At 41.4% G+C, this 17,463-nt stretch overlaps 1 protein-coding gene and 1 long non-coding RNA gene across 2 annotated transcripts; both read left to right on the forward strand.

The window, feature by feature from the left end:
- Positions 1 to 1,413: 1,413 nt before the first annotated feature.
- LOC133264903 (uncharacterized) lies at positions 1,414 to 1,907 on the forward strand. Its single transcript, XR_009741797.1, has 2 exons — positions 1,414 to 1,587; positions 1,721 to 1,907. It is a non-coding gene; the product is annotated as an uncharacterized LOC133264903 (long non-coding RNA).
- Positions 1,908 to 6,486: 4,579 nt separating this feature from the next.
- HSP90B1 (heat shock protein 90 beta family member 1) lies at positions 6,487 to 15,912 on the forward strand. Its single transcript, XM_061445002.1, has 18 exons — positions 6,487 to 6,617; positions 7,139 to 7,238; positions 7,885 to 8,026; positions 8,103 to 8,219; positions 8,609 to 8,940; positions 9,717 to 9,828; positions 10,512 to 10,628; positions 11,224 to 11,340; positions 12,015 to 12,152; positions 12,239 to 12,316; positions 12,407 to 12,472; positions 12,727 to 12,996; positions 13,229 to 13,474; positions 13,747 to 13,883; positions 14,289 to 14,367; positions 14,467 to 14,622; positions 15,156 to 15,254; positions 15,648 to 15,912. Exons 1-18 carry the CDS (start codon positions 6,569 to 6,571, stop codon positions 15,675 to 15,677), a joined length of 2,385 nt encoding a protein of 794 aa, XP_061300986.1. The 5' UTR covers positions 6,487 to 6,568; the 3' UTR covers positions 15,678 to 15,912.
- The last annotated feature ends 1,551 nt before the right edge of the window (positions 15,913 to 17,463 follow it).

Below are 17,463 nucleotides of genomic sequence, written 5' to 3' on the forward strand. Positions count from 1 at the left end.
CTGTGCCCATTTTGCTGCAGATGTCAACATGTCCTCTTCAGTTGACAGATGTGCCCTCTACATGCTGTTACACATCACAAGCAGAAGCTGCTGTGTAACCAAAGGTTGCTCATAGCAAATGCCACCGTTTGTGCACTCACGGGGGCCAGCTATTTCAAGCTAAGACTTTATTCGGCCATGGAGAATAGTAATTACAGATTAGAATAAGGCTTAACTATTTTGAGAAGACTAATATTCCCTGTGATACAGTTTTTATTTTTGGCTACAGAAATATGTTGCTGCAGGTGCAGATTTCCAGTGATACTGAAACTTACAGAGGTTTTAGCATTTGAAGAGTCAAGGAGGGTTTTATAATGATCAAAACATGATTATTTTATCCGTACAAAGATTCTTCTAGTTACAGTTCTTCATCTTAACAGATTTTGCCCTTTATTCTAGGCTCCTTAAAACGCATTCCAATCTGTCAATTCCTCTATTATGAGAATACAGAGCATTAAACTTCAAGGGACACCAACTTGCAGCCTTCAAAACTTCTTGACAAGGGGAAAACCCCGCAGATTACTGATGTTTCTCTAACAGTGCCAGCTGCAGTGCAATCATCAGCCTCAGGAGGAACAAGATAAAGCTGACTAAAGACCCAATATTACTTGAAGAACAAATGCTTTCCTCAAAACTTGGAGCAGAGCAGAAATAAAAAAGAAACATACTGGAAGTATGAGACTGATGTGGCAAAAGATACAGATAAGGGTTTTTCCTAATGTGATTGTGATGGTGCTGTGAACAACAGTCTTGCTGTTGAAAGAAATATTTATACCAAAAGTGCTTGCTGAAGGAACAATTTAGACCCCAATCCTGTAGATGTTTAAACACCAGCTCTGATCACGTGTGTAGTGTACCTAACATCAATGAATCTCTCATCAGCCTCCTAGGATTTGCATATCAGCGTAAGAATTAAGTCTCCTGCAAGTGTAGTGTCTGAAAAGTTAGGCATTTCAGACCAAGATCCTACAAGATGCTTTGGACCTCCTGGAAATTTCTGAATGTTAAATTCACAGAAAGCTGTAACTCACCTTAGATCTCTCTTCAGACACATGGGTCCAAAATTGTTGTCCCCAAAATGCTTCTGTAGCAGTTACCTAGCCTTGAAACTACCTAAGCTCAGTCAGCATCTCAGTTTTCATTCTAAAGTTTCCCAAGTACTGAAAGTCTCTTTTCTGGTACTGCAACTGCTTATCGTGCCAAGTAGTAACAAACCCAGCTCATTCCTGACCTTCACAAAACAAATTTCCCACCATTTTTCATACTGGAGTAATTTTGGTCCATAAACAAAGCCCAGAGCATAGTTAATAGATCAAGTTTGGTTTGGTTTGGTTTGGTTTTTTTTGAAGTGGAGACTGCTGCCCTTCTTCAGCTGGTATTCATAGCATTTCTATGCAGCTACACAGTGATTAAAATATTAATCCAAGCTCAGAGAAACTTCCATTCAATTTGTTCCCTCCTTTGGGTATTTATTCACCCTCATATCTCTCTCGACCCTAAATGGTGATCAGAAAATGGTGAGGAAAAGAAAAAGTTGAAAACATACAGGTAACTTGCAATATCTTTCATGGCAGTTGCTCCACTTTTTGTGATGAGTGATGGAGGATTGATTTGACTAAATGCAATAGTGCCCATGGCTCCCTGTAGATCTGGTTATGTGTTCCATATCCACTGCATTCAGGCCCTGAGGCATTCAGTCACTCAAGCTGATGAAGCATGTATAAAACATATGGAGTTCCTAAGAATGGCCACTTCACATCAGACCATTACCTTGTCTCCAGCAGCAGCCAACGGTGGATGCACTCTGGGCAAGAACAGAGAACAAGAGAACAAATCAATAAAAGCCCATACTGTTCCTGCCAGTGTTACTCAGCTCACTATTAATCTACTGGCTTAACTGGCTCTAGTCTGTGGGAGTGCCAGTGTTGTTTCATGTGCTTTGCAGGTTTTTATTCCCTATTGTTTCTCAGGAAATTATAAGTAAAATAGGTAGAGTGAGAGCACTGATATTACTGTAACAACTAAAAAGCAACATTCCAATTGAGTGTCATTGTTAAAAGTAATGTGTGCGTATGTAAGTTCTGCTAGCTGCAGAATGCTCATGAGAGGCTATCATGCTCAGAGGTTACCAAAGTATGGTAGGTGGGTGTGTATTTAGAAACATATGTTTATGAATGACACCTAATACCATGTTATTTTACAGACACTGTATTGTGTTTGTTACACTTGCACCAAAGCACCTTGCTTCTGCCTAAAGGATTCAGAGGTGAATTCCCGCTACCATAACCTCCAGATAGCAAAAGGATAAACTTGTCTGTTGCTCCAATCTTGAATACAAAAAAAAAAAACAATGAAATAAGCAATCCATCTCAGCAGGAAGTACCTGTTTCTGTGCACGTGGATATTTTCATAGTCCCTCTTATCTTGTAGTCAGTCCTGTTGGACCTCATAAACTCTTTCCTTCTGCTCCACATCTGTCATATCTATTGCCTGTTTTAGTTGAGGTCAAAGAGTCCAGGACAGATTCAGAGGAGAGGGAGCTGGAAAGCAGGCTCATGTCTAACCAGATCCAGGACTCCTACACCCCACTGCAGCCCATCAAACAGCTCTTTAGACAGCAGCTCACCACCACTGTCCATTGCCAGAGTTCAAGTAAGATGTTGTTTCTCTCAAAACTGTTCCTGTTGCAAATGGCACTCAAATTACAGAATGCAGAGAAGTAAGCCTTCATATTTCCAATGCATTATTATGTAAGAAAGATGGTACTCATTCAGACTGCATTAATTATTCTCAAAATCTCTTACACTTCTTTATCAAAAACAGCATGACAGCAACTGGCTATTTAGCAGTGACACAAATTACAGCATTTTTGTTATCCCTGAACAAAAATGGAACTTGCATTAGTTACAAATTTCAACTATGTCTTACAAGAGGCAATAGTCTGACAATGCAAACTCATTGTCTAGTTTTATGGCTTCCTTACATTGCACCTATGCACAGTGTCTTTACCTTATATAATGGACACCCCAGGGTGAGCCCACCACCATCAAACCAGGATATCACCTTCTGCTAGCCATAAACTGCTCTTTACCATGCTCTAGTATGGTGCATCCTGGATCTGATATAAGCTGATTTAACTACAGAGCATTTTGCTGAGCTAGAGAGTTAAATCAGCTCTGGAAATCATCTGTCGTATGCCAAAGCTAGTACAGTGACTGTCTCTCTATTACAGATGGAGCCTAGTCAGATTAGGGGGCTAATTTAGCTGGTTAAGTCAAATACCCCCAGTCAGGTCATACAAATTCTTCTCAGTTTATCTCTATAGCTATTTCTGGCAAAGTATTGCTTCTTGCTAGTTACAGCTTACAGCTGGAATCATGTGGCACGCTTCAGTGGGCTGACTTCCCCACAAGACACATGGATGAGCTGATAAGATTGCATTCAGATGAATGGAGAGGGGCCTGCTTTACTGTTTGCATGGCAGAAGGCGCTACCTGTATCCTGTTTCTCTTATCACCACATGCCCCTGAATTTTCAGCTAAGAGAGCAAGTACAGCACTTAAATACACTATTTCAACCATTATGCACACAGTCATCAAAGTATATCTCATTGCTTTACAGAACCCTTTAATGTAGTTAAGTCGCTGAAGAATGATTAGCTCCTAAGAGTTACACTTTTCCTTTGGTATTAAATCTTGAGAGGTGATACTCAGATTTCTTTTGAATGGCAGTAGTAATCAATGCAACTAAGGTCTTAAAAACTCCCTTTTTTAAGCAGAACTTAAGCTGAAATTAATATTTTTTCGGTGGAAATTCTACTCAGATTTGCTTAAAACATCAACAACAGTATTTAACAGTATGTTTATAGTTTTAAAGTATTTTGAGAAGCTTAATGTTCAAAGAAGACATTTTCTTCAATTGCTAACCTCCTTGTAAAGAGATTAAACTTTCTTTGTGAGAGTGTAAGTACTCAGCTGCTTCATTCTTGCCTATCACTTTTGTCCAGGGTAACCCAACTGGGCTTTCATGAAAGCAAACAGTGTAATTACATAAAGCAAGCAATGCCACTAACCACATTACACTTCTTACCAGTCTGACCACTAAATTCAAAGCACAAACACAGTTTTATCAAGTTCTGTATCTCCTTCAAAAGCAACATTCTACTTTGTATAACCATTAAGAGTAAAGTAACCAATAAAATTTGGATTCCACCAAACTTAATCTAAAATCTCTGTTGGTTTAGCATAGTCAATACTAGAATTGGTTTGCATTCCTACTACTCCAGAACTATGATTCAACAAGATTGTCACAAAGAATTACATTTTCCCACTGCCAGCAAAATGACTGCTGAACCAGAACTGCCATAAAAACCTATAAAAGCAACAATTCTACAAGAGATAAATTTACTCTGAATCCCTGTGTCTCTCAAATGCCTATTCATAGTCATAGAGCAACATATCACCCTGGGAATCATGTAGGATAGACGTAATTAAGAAATCAAATCCTGAAACCACTTGTAGGTGAGTTTTAGAAAAAGGCAAGCTTTCTCTGCTTAGAATAATGAAAATAACTGAATTGTATTTTCAATTAAGGCTACTCTTCAGGAAATAATTCTGAGTTCACAGAGGTGTCTGCAAAAACCTGACAGATGGGTTTTTTACTTACAACCCTGACCTTTCATACGTATCTTTCACAGTCATTCTCACATACATTTTGAGAGAGTAACTTTCCTTCTTATTTCTCTGAGAATTTGTGATCAGTGAAGCAGCAGCTTCTGAAGAACAGCTATTGAAACTGCAAAGCATGCAGAAAAGCTTCATGATTAAATAGGTCACAATCAAATCTTGGCCTTCTGGTTTTGGCTGAGATAGAGTTAATTTTCTTTGCAGTAGCTGGTATGTGCTATGGTTTGGATTTGTGCTGGAAACAGTTTTGGTAACACAAGGATGTTTCAGTCACCATTGAGCAATGCTTACACAGATCAAGGCCCTTTCTGCTCCTCACATCCCCCTACCAGTGAGCAGGCTGGGGGTGAACAAGAAGTTGGGAGGAGACAGAACTGTGACCCCAGCTGACCGTATGACATTGTGCTCAGTATATAAAGCTGGGGGAAGAAGAAGGAAGTGGGCTGATGGTTGAAGTTATGGTGTTTATCTTCCCAAGTAATGATTACACAGGATGTAGCCCTGCTTTCCTGGGGATGGCTGAACACCTGCCTGCCCACAGGGAGTGGTGAATGAATTCCTTGTTTTGCTTGTGTGAAAAGTAGGTATCTAGGTAAAACTTTTGCTTTACCTGTTAAACTGTCTTTAGCCTAGCACACAGGTTCGCTCACTTCTACTCTCCAGTTCCTTCCTCCATTCTGCTGGGGGAGGGAACAAGGTGAAGTTAAGGGCTGCTAATGGATAAACAATGGCCCCAAAGGTAGGCTGAGGAGTGCTAATAAACTCACTGGAGGATGATCTCCCAGATGAGCACTGGAGAACAGGAAAACACAAAAGACCTGCTGAGCACCCAGCTTGTCTTCTCCTTCATCGATACCGACACCTCCCCAGACGAGGCCGCGGGGAGGCTGGTCTGAAGCCAGTCAGTCTCCCTCACGGTCGTGTGAGGCACCAGAGACAACAGAAGGGAGCGGACAGCCAAAGCCGGGGAGACAAGGACAACGAACCGCGCGGAGAGCGAGGTCCCTGTTAACGGCGCCCGAACCCCACACCCCTCAAGCCGCGCAGCAGGGGGCGCCATGGAGAAAGCCGGTGCGGACTACAACTCCCGGCATGCAAGGCGGCGCACCCGTGCTTGCCGTAGGGCCGGTAGGACGGATCCCCTCCGCCGGGGCTGACGGCAGGGGCCAGTCGGCGCCGCACCTTCTCTGCCGGCAGGCAAGCCTGGCGCTACTCCGCAGCTCTGTATATGTTTGCGCCTCTCATAACATTTTGCTCTTCTTTAGTGCCCTGGTGGTTTGGCGGGGACCGCCATAACGGGAAGCGCCTGTTGCCACAGCAACCCTCCCCGCGGTAAACATCCCGGGTGCCCCCGGAAGTGGTCAGAGCTGGCCTCCCATGTGGATACTCCCGTTACCGCTCCCGGGCTTGGCCGCAGCGGCTGCGGCCCTCGCGGCCTCACCGTTAAACGTTAACGGTTTACTCACTAAAACCTAAAGGTAGGCCGTGCCGGTTAAACCCCTCCGCGGAAACGATTGGCCCATTGCCCCTCCGCCTGGCCAATCGGCGCCGGCCACGCTCTGTCCGCAGGAAACCGCACATGGAAAGCCGTGATTGGCGGTGATAGCTGCAGGCCCTTCCCTTCCAGACTCCCCATTGGCTGTATCTTTGGCGTGGTACGCTCCGATTTGCCAGCGGCGGAGCGGCGGCCCCCACCCTCCAGCGCCCCGCATTTATAAGGCGGAGGGGGGAGGGCCGCGGCCGCTCCAGCAGGCTCAGCGGCGGCAGCCGGTTGGCGGCAGGGCAGGAGCGCGCGGTAGGGGCGCTGGGGGTCGTTTTCGTGTGCGACCGCAGCCCACGTCGCTATGAAGCCGCTGTGGGGACTCGTTCTGGCGTGTACGCTGCTCCTGGCCGGTGAGTGCCCGCGGACTTCTAGAAGCTTCTGGCGAGTGGTGGCTGGGGGCGGGGAGAGGCTGGGGGTCGGCCAGTAGTTCCCCCCACACCTCTCCACGCACTCCCCCACCCTTTCCCTAGGGTAAGGGAGATGGGGCCCACGAGAAGCGCGGTGGGGCCCTTGGTGTCTGAGGGGCGGGGGCTCCCCTCTTTGCCGTCTCCGCCGCTCTCCCCGAGAGCGGCGCTCAGTCTCCTGCTATGCTCTCCCCAGGCTGCTGCCAGCACCTCTTTCCGCTGACTGGGGTGGCAGGGAGAGGGGGCCGGCCTCTGTAATGCTGCTCATGCGCGGCCACGGGTGGGAAGTGGGGGGAAGGGTTTGTCTTCTTACACCGTTGGGCTGTCTCCGGTTGGACTGAACTTTTTTCAGGGAGTAGAATAAAAGGAGCAGGACTGAGGCGAAAACTATGGGGATGATAAGTGGAGAAGTTCAGTAGTGTGTAGTGGCGATCAGGTTCTTAAGGTTGCATTCCATGTTTTCCCAGTATCGGTTAGAGCTGAAGAAGTGGATGTAGAGGGGACCGTGGAAGATGACTTGGGTAAAAGCAGAGAAGGGTCCCGAACAGATGATGAAGTTGTTCAGAGGTTAGTACCTGGGGTTCTGGGTAAGTTACTTCTGAGACGCTAAGACTTTCCATTGCTTTTCAAGGGTCAATTCGAGCATCAGTAATGCCTAAAGCCTCAGAAATGAGAGGAGAAGGGAGAAATGCCATGCAAAAGAGAGACCTAGTCACTTAAATGACTGAATCCTTCTAAATAGAAGTGAGTCTGAGAACTTCAGATTCAGAAATAGTCAAGTTGGTTTTGACTATCAGTAGCTAACATAAACCACAATATATTCATAGGGATTTTCTCCTGCATATGGTAAATAGTCATTTCAGTGCCTGCTGATGAAATAGTTATATGCTCATGAGCCACCTCATCTCCTGTGAGATCCACATGCTGAGGATTACAGTGGTTTTAACATACCTGTGTTTCTTCCTGAATTTCTTTTTTAGGGAAAACAGAGTCTTTCTTGGAAGCATGGATTTTCACTTACGTTTTAAATTAAGGTGGTGCAGTTGAGGATAGCTATTCCTGCACCTATTTGATAGTGTTACTTTGGGGCTATGGCAGTGATCAAGCGTGTTAGTATTGTTGTAATTACACTATTATTGCTGTTGCTGGATGATAAAATTAGCGACACTCTTTATAGGCAAGACTACTTGACAGGTTTTCCTTGTCCTAACAGAGAGGAAGAAGCTATCCAACTAGATGGCCTAAATGCATCCCAGATCAAAGAAATCCGAGAAAAATCTGAGAAGTTTGCATTTCAAGCAGAAGTCAACAGAATGATGAAACTTATTATCAATTCTTTGTATAAAAATAAAGAGGTTAGTGCCTTTGAATAGAACATGCTAGAAATCTTTGTGTGTGTTCTAGAAATCTGAGCGCTGATTTCTGTTTCAGATTTTCCTCAGGGAACTTATTTCAAATGCTTCGGATGCTTTAGATAAGATACGGTTAATATCCTTAACTGATGAAAATGCTCTGGCTGGTAATGAGGAACTTACTGTCAAAATCAAGGTAAGAAGCATTAGGAACAATCCTCTCTTACAGAGGAGCAGTGGGAGGAATGTAAAAAGATAGTAGATCATAAAATGCAAATTTCTGGCTTAATACTGATGCAAATAGAAACTAGGACCACATCAGGACCTTCGCAATTGACTTTGTCAAGTACTGTTATTTACTGGTGAAAATACATTTCTGTTTCTATGAGGAGTAACTGAGGTATTGAAATACTGCAAAGTAGATTTACTTCACTCCTGTAGTTACTGCATATTTGGTTTTATTGTAGCCAGGCATGAAAGTGAATAGCTGCTATTCTGCTTAATACTTTTTCTGTGGCACCTTATTAGGTATTAAAATTCAAAATGAAGTTAATACTGCATCTTTTTTACTTATTTTTTTTCCAGTGTGACAAAGAGAAGAACATGCTTCATGTTACAGATACGGGTATTGGCATGACAAAAGAGGAGTTGGTTAAAAACCTGGGTACCATTGCAAAGTCTGGTACAAGTGAATTCTTAAACAAGATGAATGAAATGCAGGATGATAGCCAGTCAACATCTGAGTTAATCGGCCAGTTTGGTGTTGGCTTTTACTCTGCTTTCTTAGTAGCAGACAGAGTTATTGTCACATCAAAACACAACAATGATACTCAACATATTTGGGAATCTGATTCAAATGAATTCTCTGTGATTGATGACCCAAGAGGAAACACTTTAGGACGTGGCACAACCATAACGTAAGTAGTAAAATACTTTGGAGTTAAAAGAAAAGTGTTGGTGTGTTTTGCTTATTGGAATATGTGGATTATTTTAGAATTGTGACTCTAATACATTGTTTGCTTCTTCTAATACAGCTTTTTTCAGTGTAATAGAACATCCAAAATATAGTTCATATTCCATTAGATAAACCAGGAGAACCATGAGCATCTTGACAACTGTCAGCAAGTAATTCCAGACAGTTCAGCTGCCTGCATACTCATTTGGTTCCTCTCACCATTGTGACCCTTTGAAACCTATATAAGGCTGTAGAGCTTCCTCTGGGAAACTGGCTGCTGCTTATATACCAGTGGAACTGACCTGATGCAAATCTTAAACTGGAGATAGTTTGACAGGCCTGTTTTCATGGCTTTCATGAGCAGATTGGTTTATTTAGTCAGCGTTCAGATGACTTCTTCCTGAAGAAGGCACTTAGCATCAAGAAGTTCATCTTGGTGCTCTAGTTCCAAGTAGAGCTAGTAAGAATGCATTAACCTTCTGCTAAGTATCAGTGTTCTGAGGTTTTCATTTAAACTCCTGGTTACTGTCTGTCCCAGTTGTTGAAAACAACCCTTCCTTCTTGGAGCAGTTCAGTAGGGATTCTGGTTTTTAAGAATCACTTTGAGCTTAAGTAATAAAGGCTCACTTCACTAAATTTGAATCTCTGCAGCTGCAAAAGAAGATGCATCTCTTCCTGTAAAATTACTTTAAAATACTTGTCCAGCACTTTAATTGAACCTTTTCTCATTTTCTTTAGCCTTGTTTTGAAGGAGGAAGCATCTGATTATCTTGAGTTGGATACTGTTAAGAATCTAGTAAAGAAATACTCACAGTTCATAAACTTCCCCATATATGTGTGGAGCAGCAAGGTAAGTATATTAAACAGATCACTGTAGAGTATGACCTTTGGTTGTGAAAACTCTGGCCAGATCTTTCAGGAAGGATGAGAGAATGCTATAGAATTTGTTTGGTTTAATTTCCAAAAGGCTTCTGTTCCTGACCCTTTTGGCTAGTGTAACTAGTTAGTTACTTGCTGAAAGTTACTGTATTGCTAAAATTACTAATTTCCAATGAGCTTGCTTTTATTCTGACTCAAAGAACTTTAACAAAGGAAAAAGACTGTATGAATCACTAAAAAAGATCTTTCTTCCACTGGCTTTGGTAGCTGGAAGCTCTGGTAAGCTCTCAAGCAGGGCCATGGTTAGGTGTCCTAAAAGAAGGGCAGCATCTTAACTATAAGGCCTGGTTTTCTGATGTTTTCTCAGTGTAGCACTAAGTTATATCACCAAAGCCTCTGATGAGCATTATGTGTAAAGCTAAATGTAAAGTTATAAAAAACTTGAGTACAGTGACTTCCCAGTGTATTGAAGGAGAGCATGTTTCATGAAAAATACAGCTAAAAACCATAGTTACCTGTAGAGAAACGCTTGCAACAGGCAAACAGCATAAGTTAAACTAGCACTCTGAGAGATTAAGCTGTTTGAGAGGATCCTAGAGCATACCTTGTAGGAAGCCAAGCAGTCAAAGTCCTCACTCTCAGTTGTCTCTTTAGACAGAGACTGTTGAAGAACCCATTGAAGAGGAGGAAGCAAAGGAGAAAGAAGAAACAGATGATGATGAAGCTGCAGTTGAAGAAGAGGAAGAAGAAAAGAAACCAAAGACTAAGAAGGTGAGCATTGTCAGACTTTGTTTTTGCAGCTCATGTCAGGTATCTCAGTAACTTTCACAGGTAGTCTTCCAGATACATTTCAGTAGCATGTGTATGCTTTCAAACAGCAATTCCTGTTTTGAGTGCAGTTAGATACCTTGTCAGTAAAGAACATCATAAGCAAAACAGACTTAGTTGAAATCAGGCAAATGACTGGCACTTGGCAGCGTTATTTGCCTTGTGAGGCAGTGGTCCCTGGTCTAACTATAAATACATGAACAGCAGTGGACTCCAGTAATCTGACACTGTTGACCAATTTAAATTGAGTACACTGTTGGAAAGCTTATTTTGGAATGGCAGTAGAATAGAAATACTGATACTCAGTGAATGTGTTCAGTGTACATAGGACACACTCTAGTGAACATGAGTTTTGTTTTCATGTGTTACACTAATGTGTATATTTGAATGAGAATGTCCACTTATTTTGTAAATTAGAGCATGTATTTTTGACATGCTGTTGTATTACATTGCCTCAGTGACATTGTAGCCTCAGTGGAGTGTCTTTGACTTAACCAGAAGACTGAGTTTTTATGAACTACTGTGTTCACATACCTAGGTTGAAAAGACTGTCTGGGACTGGGAGCTCATGAATGACATAAAACCCATCTGGCAGAGACCGTCTAAAGAAGTTGAAGAAGATGAATACAAAGCTTTTTACAAAACCTTTTCCAAGGTAAGCTCTGAGCCTCAAGATTGTTCCAAAGTGTAAACAAAACTGAAGGCTTACAGGATGAGCTATTTCTGAAGAAGTAACTGCTGTCAGTAGGTAGACTGAATTGTGGAGTGCCTAGGAGGGAACAGCATTTGAGTCAGGAGTTAATATTCTTTCCAGAGACATGGTACTACCCACCCAAGTGTTGAGTGTCTTAGGTTTAAGAAGTAGTATGTTCTAGCTCATATGGAGCTTACCAATCTTTTCAAATGCTGACAGCGAAATTCTTATTCAGTCTGAGAGTGGTAGTGTTTGTGTTGTACATGACAGAAGAAAGAGATACAGCTTTCTAGAAATGATGTGTATGTGTAAATGTGATGTAATGCTGCCTTGGGAGTCTCTTATCTGCTGTGATAATACTGTATTGGTTACTGTGCTGTTGGTGGTTGGCTTGTTAAAACTTAACAAGCTAAGAAAAAAAAAAGGGCAAGAAATAAAAACCTATGTCTTGCGGAAGGTTAGTGCTATGTGAGTAACTCTGCTAATCTGGAACTTCCTGTGTCCATAATAACCATACTATTGCTAGATAGGTTAATTGTGAAATAATTGCACTTATTTGGCAGACTTGTGTTTTTACTGGAAATGTATTAACTCTGATTTTTCCCATATCAACTATAAGAATTCTGTCTTCACAGGAACACGATGACCCAATGGCTTACATCCACTTCACTGCTGAAGGGGAAGTAACTTTCAAATCTATCTTGTTTGTTCCTAATTCTGCTCCACGTGGCCTGTTTGATGAATATGGATCCAAAAAAAGTGATTTCATTAAGGTAGGATAAGCAAGCGTGTGGGTATGTTTTCATGTCTTAAAAACCATGAACCTTTAACCTGGCTGCTGTTTCCTCCTGTAATTCAGCTGTATGTTCGAAGAGTATTCATCACTGATGACTTCCATGACATGATGCCCAAGTATCTTAACTTCGTTAAGGGTGTTGTAAGTATCACGAGTCTTACTTATATTTTATTATTTTTTTCTGTCTTCAGCTACTGTTAGCTATACTTACAAAGCTTTTTCCTCAATTAGGTGGATTCTGATGATCTTCCTTTGAATGTATCTCGTGAAACACTTCAGCAGCATAAATTGTTAAAGGTAAGCTAATTGATCTTGCATTCTTTCATTGTAACATGACAAAGATTTAGAAGAATGATGGCTTGATTGATTTTATGTTATAATGTGTATAAACTAAAGTATAGGAAACCCACAAATTGCTGGTTTCAAACTCTTTGTGTTTGCTTCAAATTGGGGACACCAAGTGTCTTGAATCCATTTGTTGCAGTAGGGTGAATTGAGTGAGGGTTCTTCCAAGTGCTTATTGTTGTAACTTGGTATTGCTGCTTTTTTAGGTGATCAGAAAAAAACTTGTTCGCAAAACTCTTGACATGATAAAGAAAATTGCTGAAGAAAAATACAATGACACATTCTGGAAAGAGTTTGGTACTAATGTAAAGCTTGGAGTTATTGAGGATCACTCCAATCGTACACGACTGGCTAAACTTCTTCGCTTCCAGTCTTCTCATCATGAAAGCAACCTCACAAGCCTTGACCAGTATGTGGAAAGAATGAAAGAGAAGCAAGATAAAATTTACTTCATGGCAGGTGCCAGCAGGAAGGAGGTATGTGAATGTGGAAGAAGGAAAGGAAAAAATAATACAGCTTCTAGCTACAGTAGTACCATGAACATTGTGAACTCTGCATTCTCTGTAAATGCGAACACTCCATGCATGTGTTACTACTGCAGTTCAGTTTTCCTTGTACCAGTTTCTGTCAAATAGCTGTACAGGCATCAGAAGCTGCTGGTACCAGTGCAATTAAACTGGCATCTGATCTATTTTTTTTTTGTCTTAGGCTGAGTCTTCACCATTTGTTGAACGTCTTCTGAAAAAGGGTTATGAAGTGATTTATCTTACTGAACCAGTAGATGAATACTGTATTCAGGCTCTGCCAGAATTTGATGGCAAGAGGTTTCAGAATGTAGCTAAAGAAGGAGTTAAGTTTGAAGAAAGTGAGAAGTCTAAGGAGAGTCGGGAAGCCTTGGAAAAGGAATTTGAACCGCTCTTAAACTGGATGAAGGACAAAGCTCTAAAAGACAAGGTAAAATGTTATGTTGTATGTAATGCTTAGTTGTAAATGCTGCTGTACTTGCTACAACAAGCCTTGCAGATTATTTAAGCGTAGACTTGAGAGTGGCCTTTCTTTTTATGAATAAATACATGTTTGATCGTGTTTATTTCAAGAAAATAAGGATTAGAATGTCATCTTTTGAAATATCAGCATTTTCTGAAGGCTCTGAGTTACCTCCTTTAGTCCCTGTATAAGCTACTAGTTCTGTGAACTAACATTAAAGCTGGGTTTTTTTCCTACAGATCGAAAAAGCTGTGCTATCTCAACGTTTAACCCAGTCTCCCTGTGCTCTTGTGGCTAGTCAGTATGGATGGTCTGGTAACATGGAAAGAATCATGAAGGCTCAGGCTTACCAAACTGGGAAAGATATATCTACAAAGTAAGCTTTCGGTTACATAGCAGTAGGCATGAACTGTAGTTGACCTCCCGTGCTTAGTGTGGGCACAAGCAGCTTCCATCTAGTTTAGATGATCCTTCATATTTTTAAGGTCACTTACAACGGAGTTGTGGTCTCCCTCATAGTCTTACCTGCATATTTTGAAGCCAAATATGTGAAACTGCCTTGTGAGCAAGACTCATCAGTGGCATTTGCTATATCTGTAACTTTGTGACAAGAGAAGATGAAGTTTCTTAGTAATCGGAATGCTTTTTAGAGTTGAGCTACTATTAAAGTGGAGCAGGGGGAGGAATATGCTTACTGTGGCTGTAATTGGTATTCAGGGGTTTAAAGATGTAGCTGGGTCCTGTACTTGAAAATTTACTAATGTACTTCTGTTCTTTTCAGTTACTATGCTAGCCAAAAGAAGACATTTGAAATTAATCCCAGGCATCCACTGATCAAGGACATGCTGAGGCGAGTCAAGGTAAATAAATAACAGTAGTGGAATATTGACTACTTGGCTGCATACAACCCGGCTAACAGTTCTGCTTTTCTTTTTGTTTTAAATGCTCTTCTGCATTAGGAAAATGAAGACGACAAAACAGTTTCAGATCTTGCAGTGGTATTGTTTGAAACTGCAACTTTGAGATCAGGATATATGTTACCAGACACCAAAGAATACGGAGACAGAATAGAAAGGATGCTTCGTTTAAGTTTAAACATTGACCTGGATGCAAAGGTTAGTTTGTCTTCAGCTTGGGGCTTGATAATTGACTAATTGATAGACTTGCATAAAATGAAATGCATCTGGCTTCCTGCACTTACGAGGCCCACCAGGAGCCTAGTGCAAGTATGTGGGTGGGAAACTAGAGTCTGTACTCAATGCTCCTGTCCTCTTTTCCACCCTTTTCTATTTCTTTGGGATCTGCTTTCTTATGATGCTTCTTGAGTATTGTCCTTAACTAAGTGATTTTTCTATGGGAGTAAATCAGGGGCCAAAGGCATATGTGCCTGTCTCATAATGGATAAATTAGTAAGTGGGTATAAGTAATACGGGTTCTTATAATGCTGTGCAAGAACTTAGGCTGGGTGTCTTGGCAGAGGAGGCATGATTAATGTGTCTATGCTAAAAAGATTCTGCTTTCTCCTTCAAGTAGCTTAGGACAAGTGTTAGGAACTAATAGTGAATACTTCCATAGCCTGTATTTAGCTAGTGAACAACTAGTAAGTGTTCTAAGCAAATAAAGCAAATTGCTTGTGACCTTCCTACAGGTGGAGGAGGAACCTGAAGAGCCTGAAGATGCAGCTGAGGAGACAGAGCAAGATGAAGAGGAGGTTGATGCTGATGCTGAAGACAGTGAAACACAGAAGGTACGGTCTGTAGTTTGACTTCCTACCTATATTTGTGTGGTTTTGTTCGTGGTGCTGCCTGGCAACAAATGGTGCTCATTTTACCTTTCATTACACTAGTCCTTACTGTGAGGTGTTCCAAGCTTTTCTTGGAGGGGGAAAAAAACCTGCAACACAAATGACTAGGTCTGCTGCTAGGTCTACATTTGAGCACACTGAAAAAGCATTTTTCTTTTAATAGCAAAGTCTTAACATGCCATCATTTGAACAGAAGTTTGACTTTAATACCTCAAAAAGTTGTATGAGTGCTTTGCAAAAGCATCAGCAATAGTTAGGTTCAGTTCTTGTGGGACAGCTTTTGTAACCTTTTTCCACCTTCAGAAACGGATTCTTACTCTCTTCTTGTCTTCACAGGAATCCACAGATGTGAAAGATGAACTGTAAGCTCCACTCAACTACTGTCCTGCATTGGGGGGTTAAGAGGGAATGTGAATTAGATTGTTGTGGGTTTTTTCCACTGCAAGATGTTGAGGGATGGTAATGGGGTTTAAGGGTGAAGGAGGATTTTTTTTTTAAGTTCACTTTTCTAAAAACATTCCTCATGAATGTAAATTTGTATTATTTAACTGACTTGGTGTAAAATCTTGTCATGTACAAAATAAAATGATCCCAAACACCACTAACTCTAAAATTTATACATAATAAGCTCATCTTGTGTGCTAGCACAAAGAAACAAAGGGATTGCCTTGAGTGTTCAGGTCCTTTGTACAACAGGCAGTTTGCAGTCCTTGTGCCTGTCCACACTGGCACAGCCACACTTAACTGTTGTAGACTGTAACTGTGGTTAGGTTTTGGTTTAACAAACCTGCTGTGCTGTTTAGCCAAAATGTAACTGGTATGTTGAGAGCTGTATTTCAAATTCGTAGTTGAAGTAAGTATTCAAGAAGCTATGTCTACTGCCATTTTAAGGAAGATGAGATAGGGCATTTATAAATGGCATTGGAACTGGTGTCCTGCCAGCTTGCACTGGACTAGGTATGACTTGACTCCACTTACAGAATAGGCAGGGGTATCTTTTACAGCTGTGACAAGGAGAAAAAGAAGACATTTCCTTCCACTACATACATGAACAGCCTGCAGTGGTTTACTGCCTGTGGGCATACACTGTCCTCCATGGTATTTGGTAGCCCTGCCTTTGACTTGTAGATACAGCAGTGCCGCTTTCCACATATTTTTTTTTTTAATTTAGAAACTGATCTCTTACAGTTGTTAACTCCTTTAATGCTGTTTTTCCTAAACTTTCACTCCTGTTCTGTGTTTCTTGACAAAGTTCTGTAGGTACTTAACTGTCACTCAGACTAAATCCGTTGATACCAAATGGTAATGTAGACAGGTTAAACTGGAGGCACTGCTTTCTCTTCTATTCATTATGTTGGCTTTATGTGGTGGTTGGGTGAAGCACTACATTTTCTTACTTGTGCCTCTACTTTGAAACACCTTCATGTGGTTGGTAGAAAGTGTTTATGCTCAAGTGTTTTGTTTGTGGTATTTTTGCCTTGCTCTGGAAGAAGTATGTAGGAGTAGTGGTTCTGTACAGTGACTTCACTGAAGAAACACTCTTCGTTAACATAAGTTTGTGAAGTTGGCAGTTCTGCAATCTGAAGCAAAATACACTGTTCCAAATTAGGTGAGGGTACTGAACACTTGACGTGAAGGAGTTGCTTTCCATTTACTTTACCAGGGTTCTCCTGTATCACCCAAATACTGTTCCCATGCAATAAACACAAATGCCATGTATCAGTGTGGTTATTGCGTTAAGGTTTTTACAGAAATGTTGGCTTTATTGAAGTATGATGCCTGAGAGTTCAAGGAAGGGGAGCTGAGTTTTGGGTTTTGTTGCTTTTTTTAGCGAGTTTGGGATAGCTTTGGGTTTTGCTTGCTGTGGTAGTATCTTAGATGTACCCAAGAGCCTTTTGTTGTTAGGGCATGTGGACAGTATTCTACCCCTAGAGTGTAGTTCAGTAGCTAGCAACAGCGACTTCAACAGCAGTCCTTTGCTAGTTATTGGGCACGTGCACCATTTCTTCTTAAAGCATGGTTCTCTTACTATGGCAGTGCAACTTTTGTGCTCTGTAGTAATCAACTGCTGCTGAGATTTTGATTTCGTACTTCCTAAAGTATCATTTTACTAATGCACTTCTCAGTATTATCAATGCATACCCTTTCTTTG

This window comes from Pezoporus flaviventris, unplaced genomic scaffold (genome assembly GCF_033815535.1).
Source record: "Pezoporus flaviventris isolate CSIRO_AGI_PZ_B2104156 unplaced genomic scaffold, CSIRO_AGI_Pfla_v1 ptg000002l, whole genome shotgun sequence".
Lineage (NCBI taxonomy): Eukaryota > Metazoa > Chordata > Aves > Psittaciformes > Psittacidae > Pezoporus > Pezoporus flaviventris.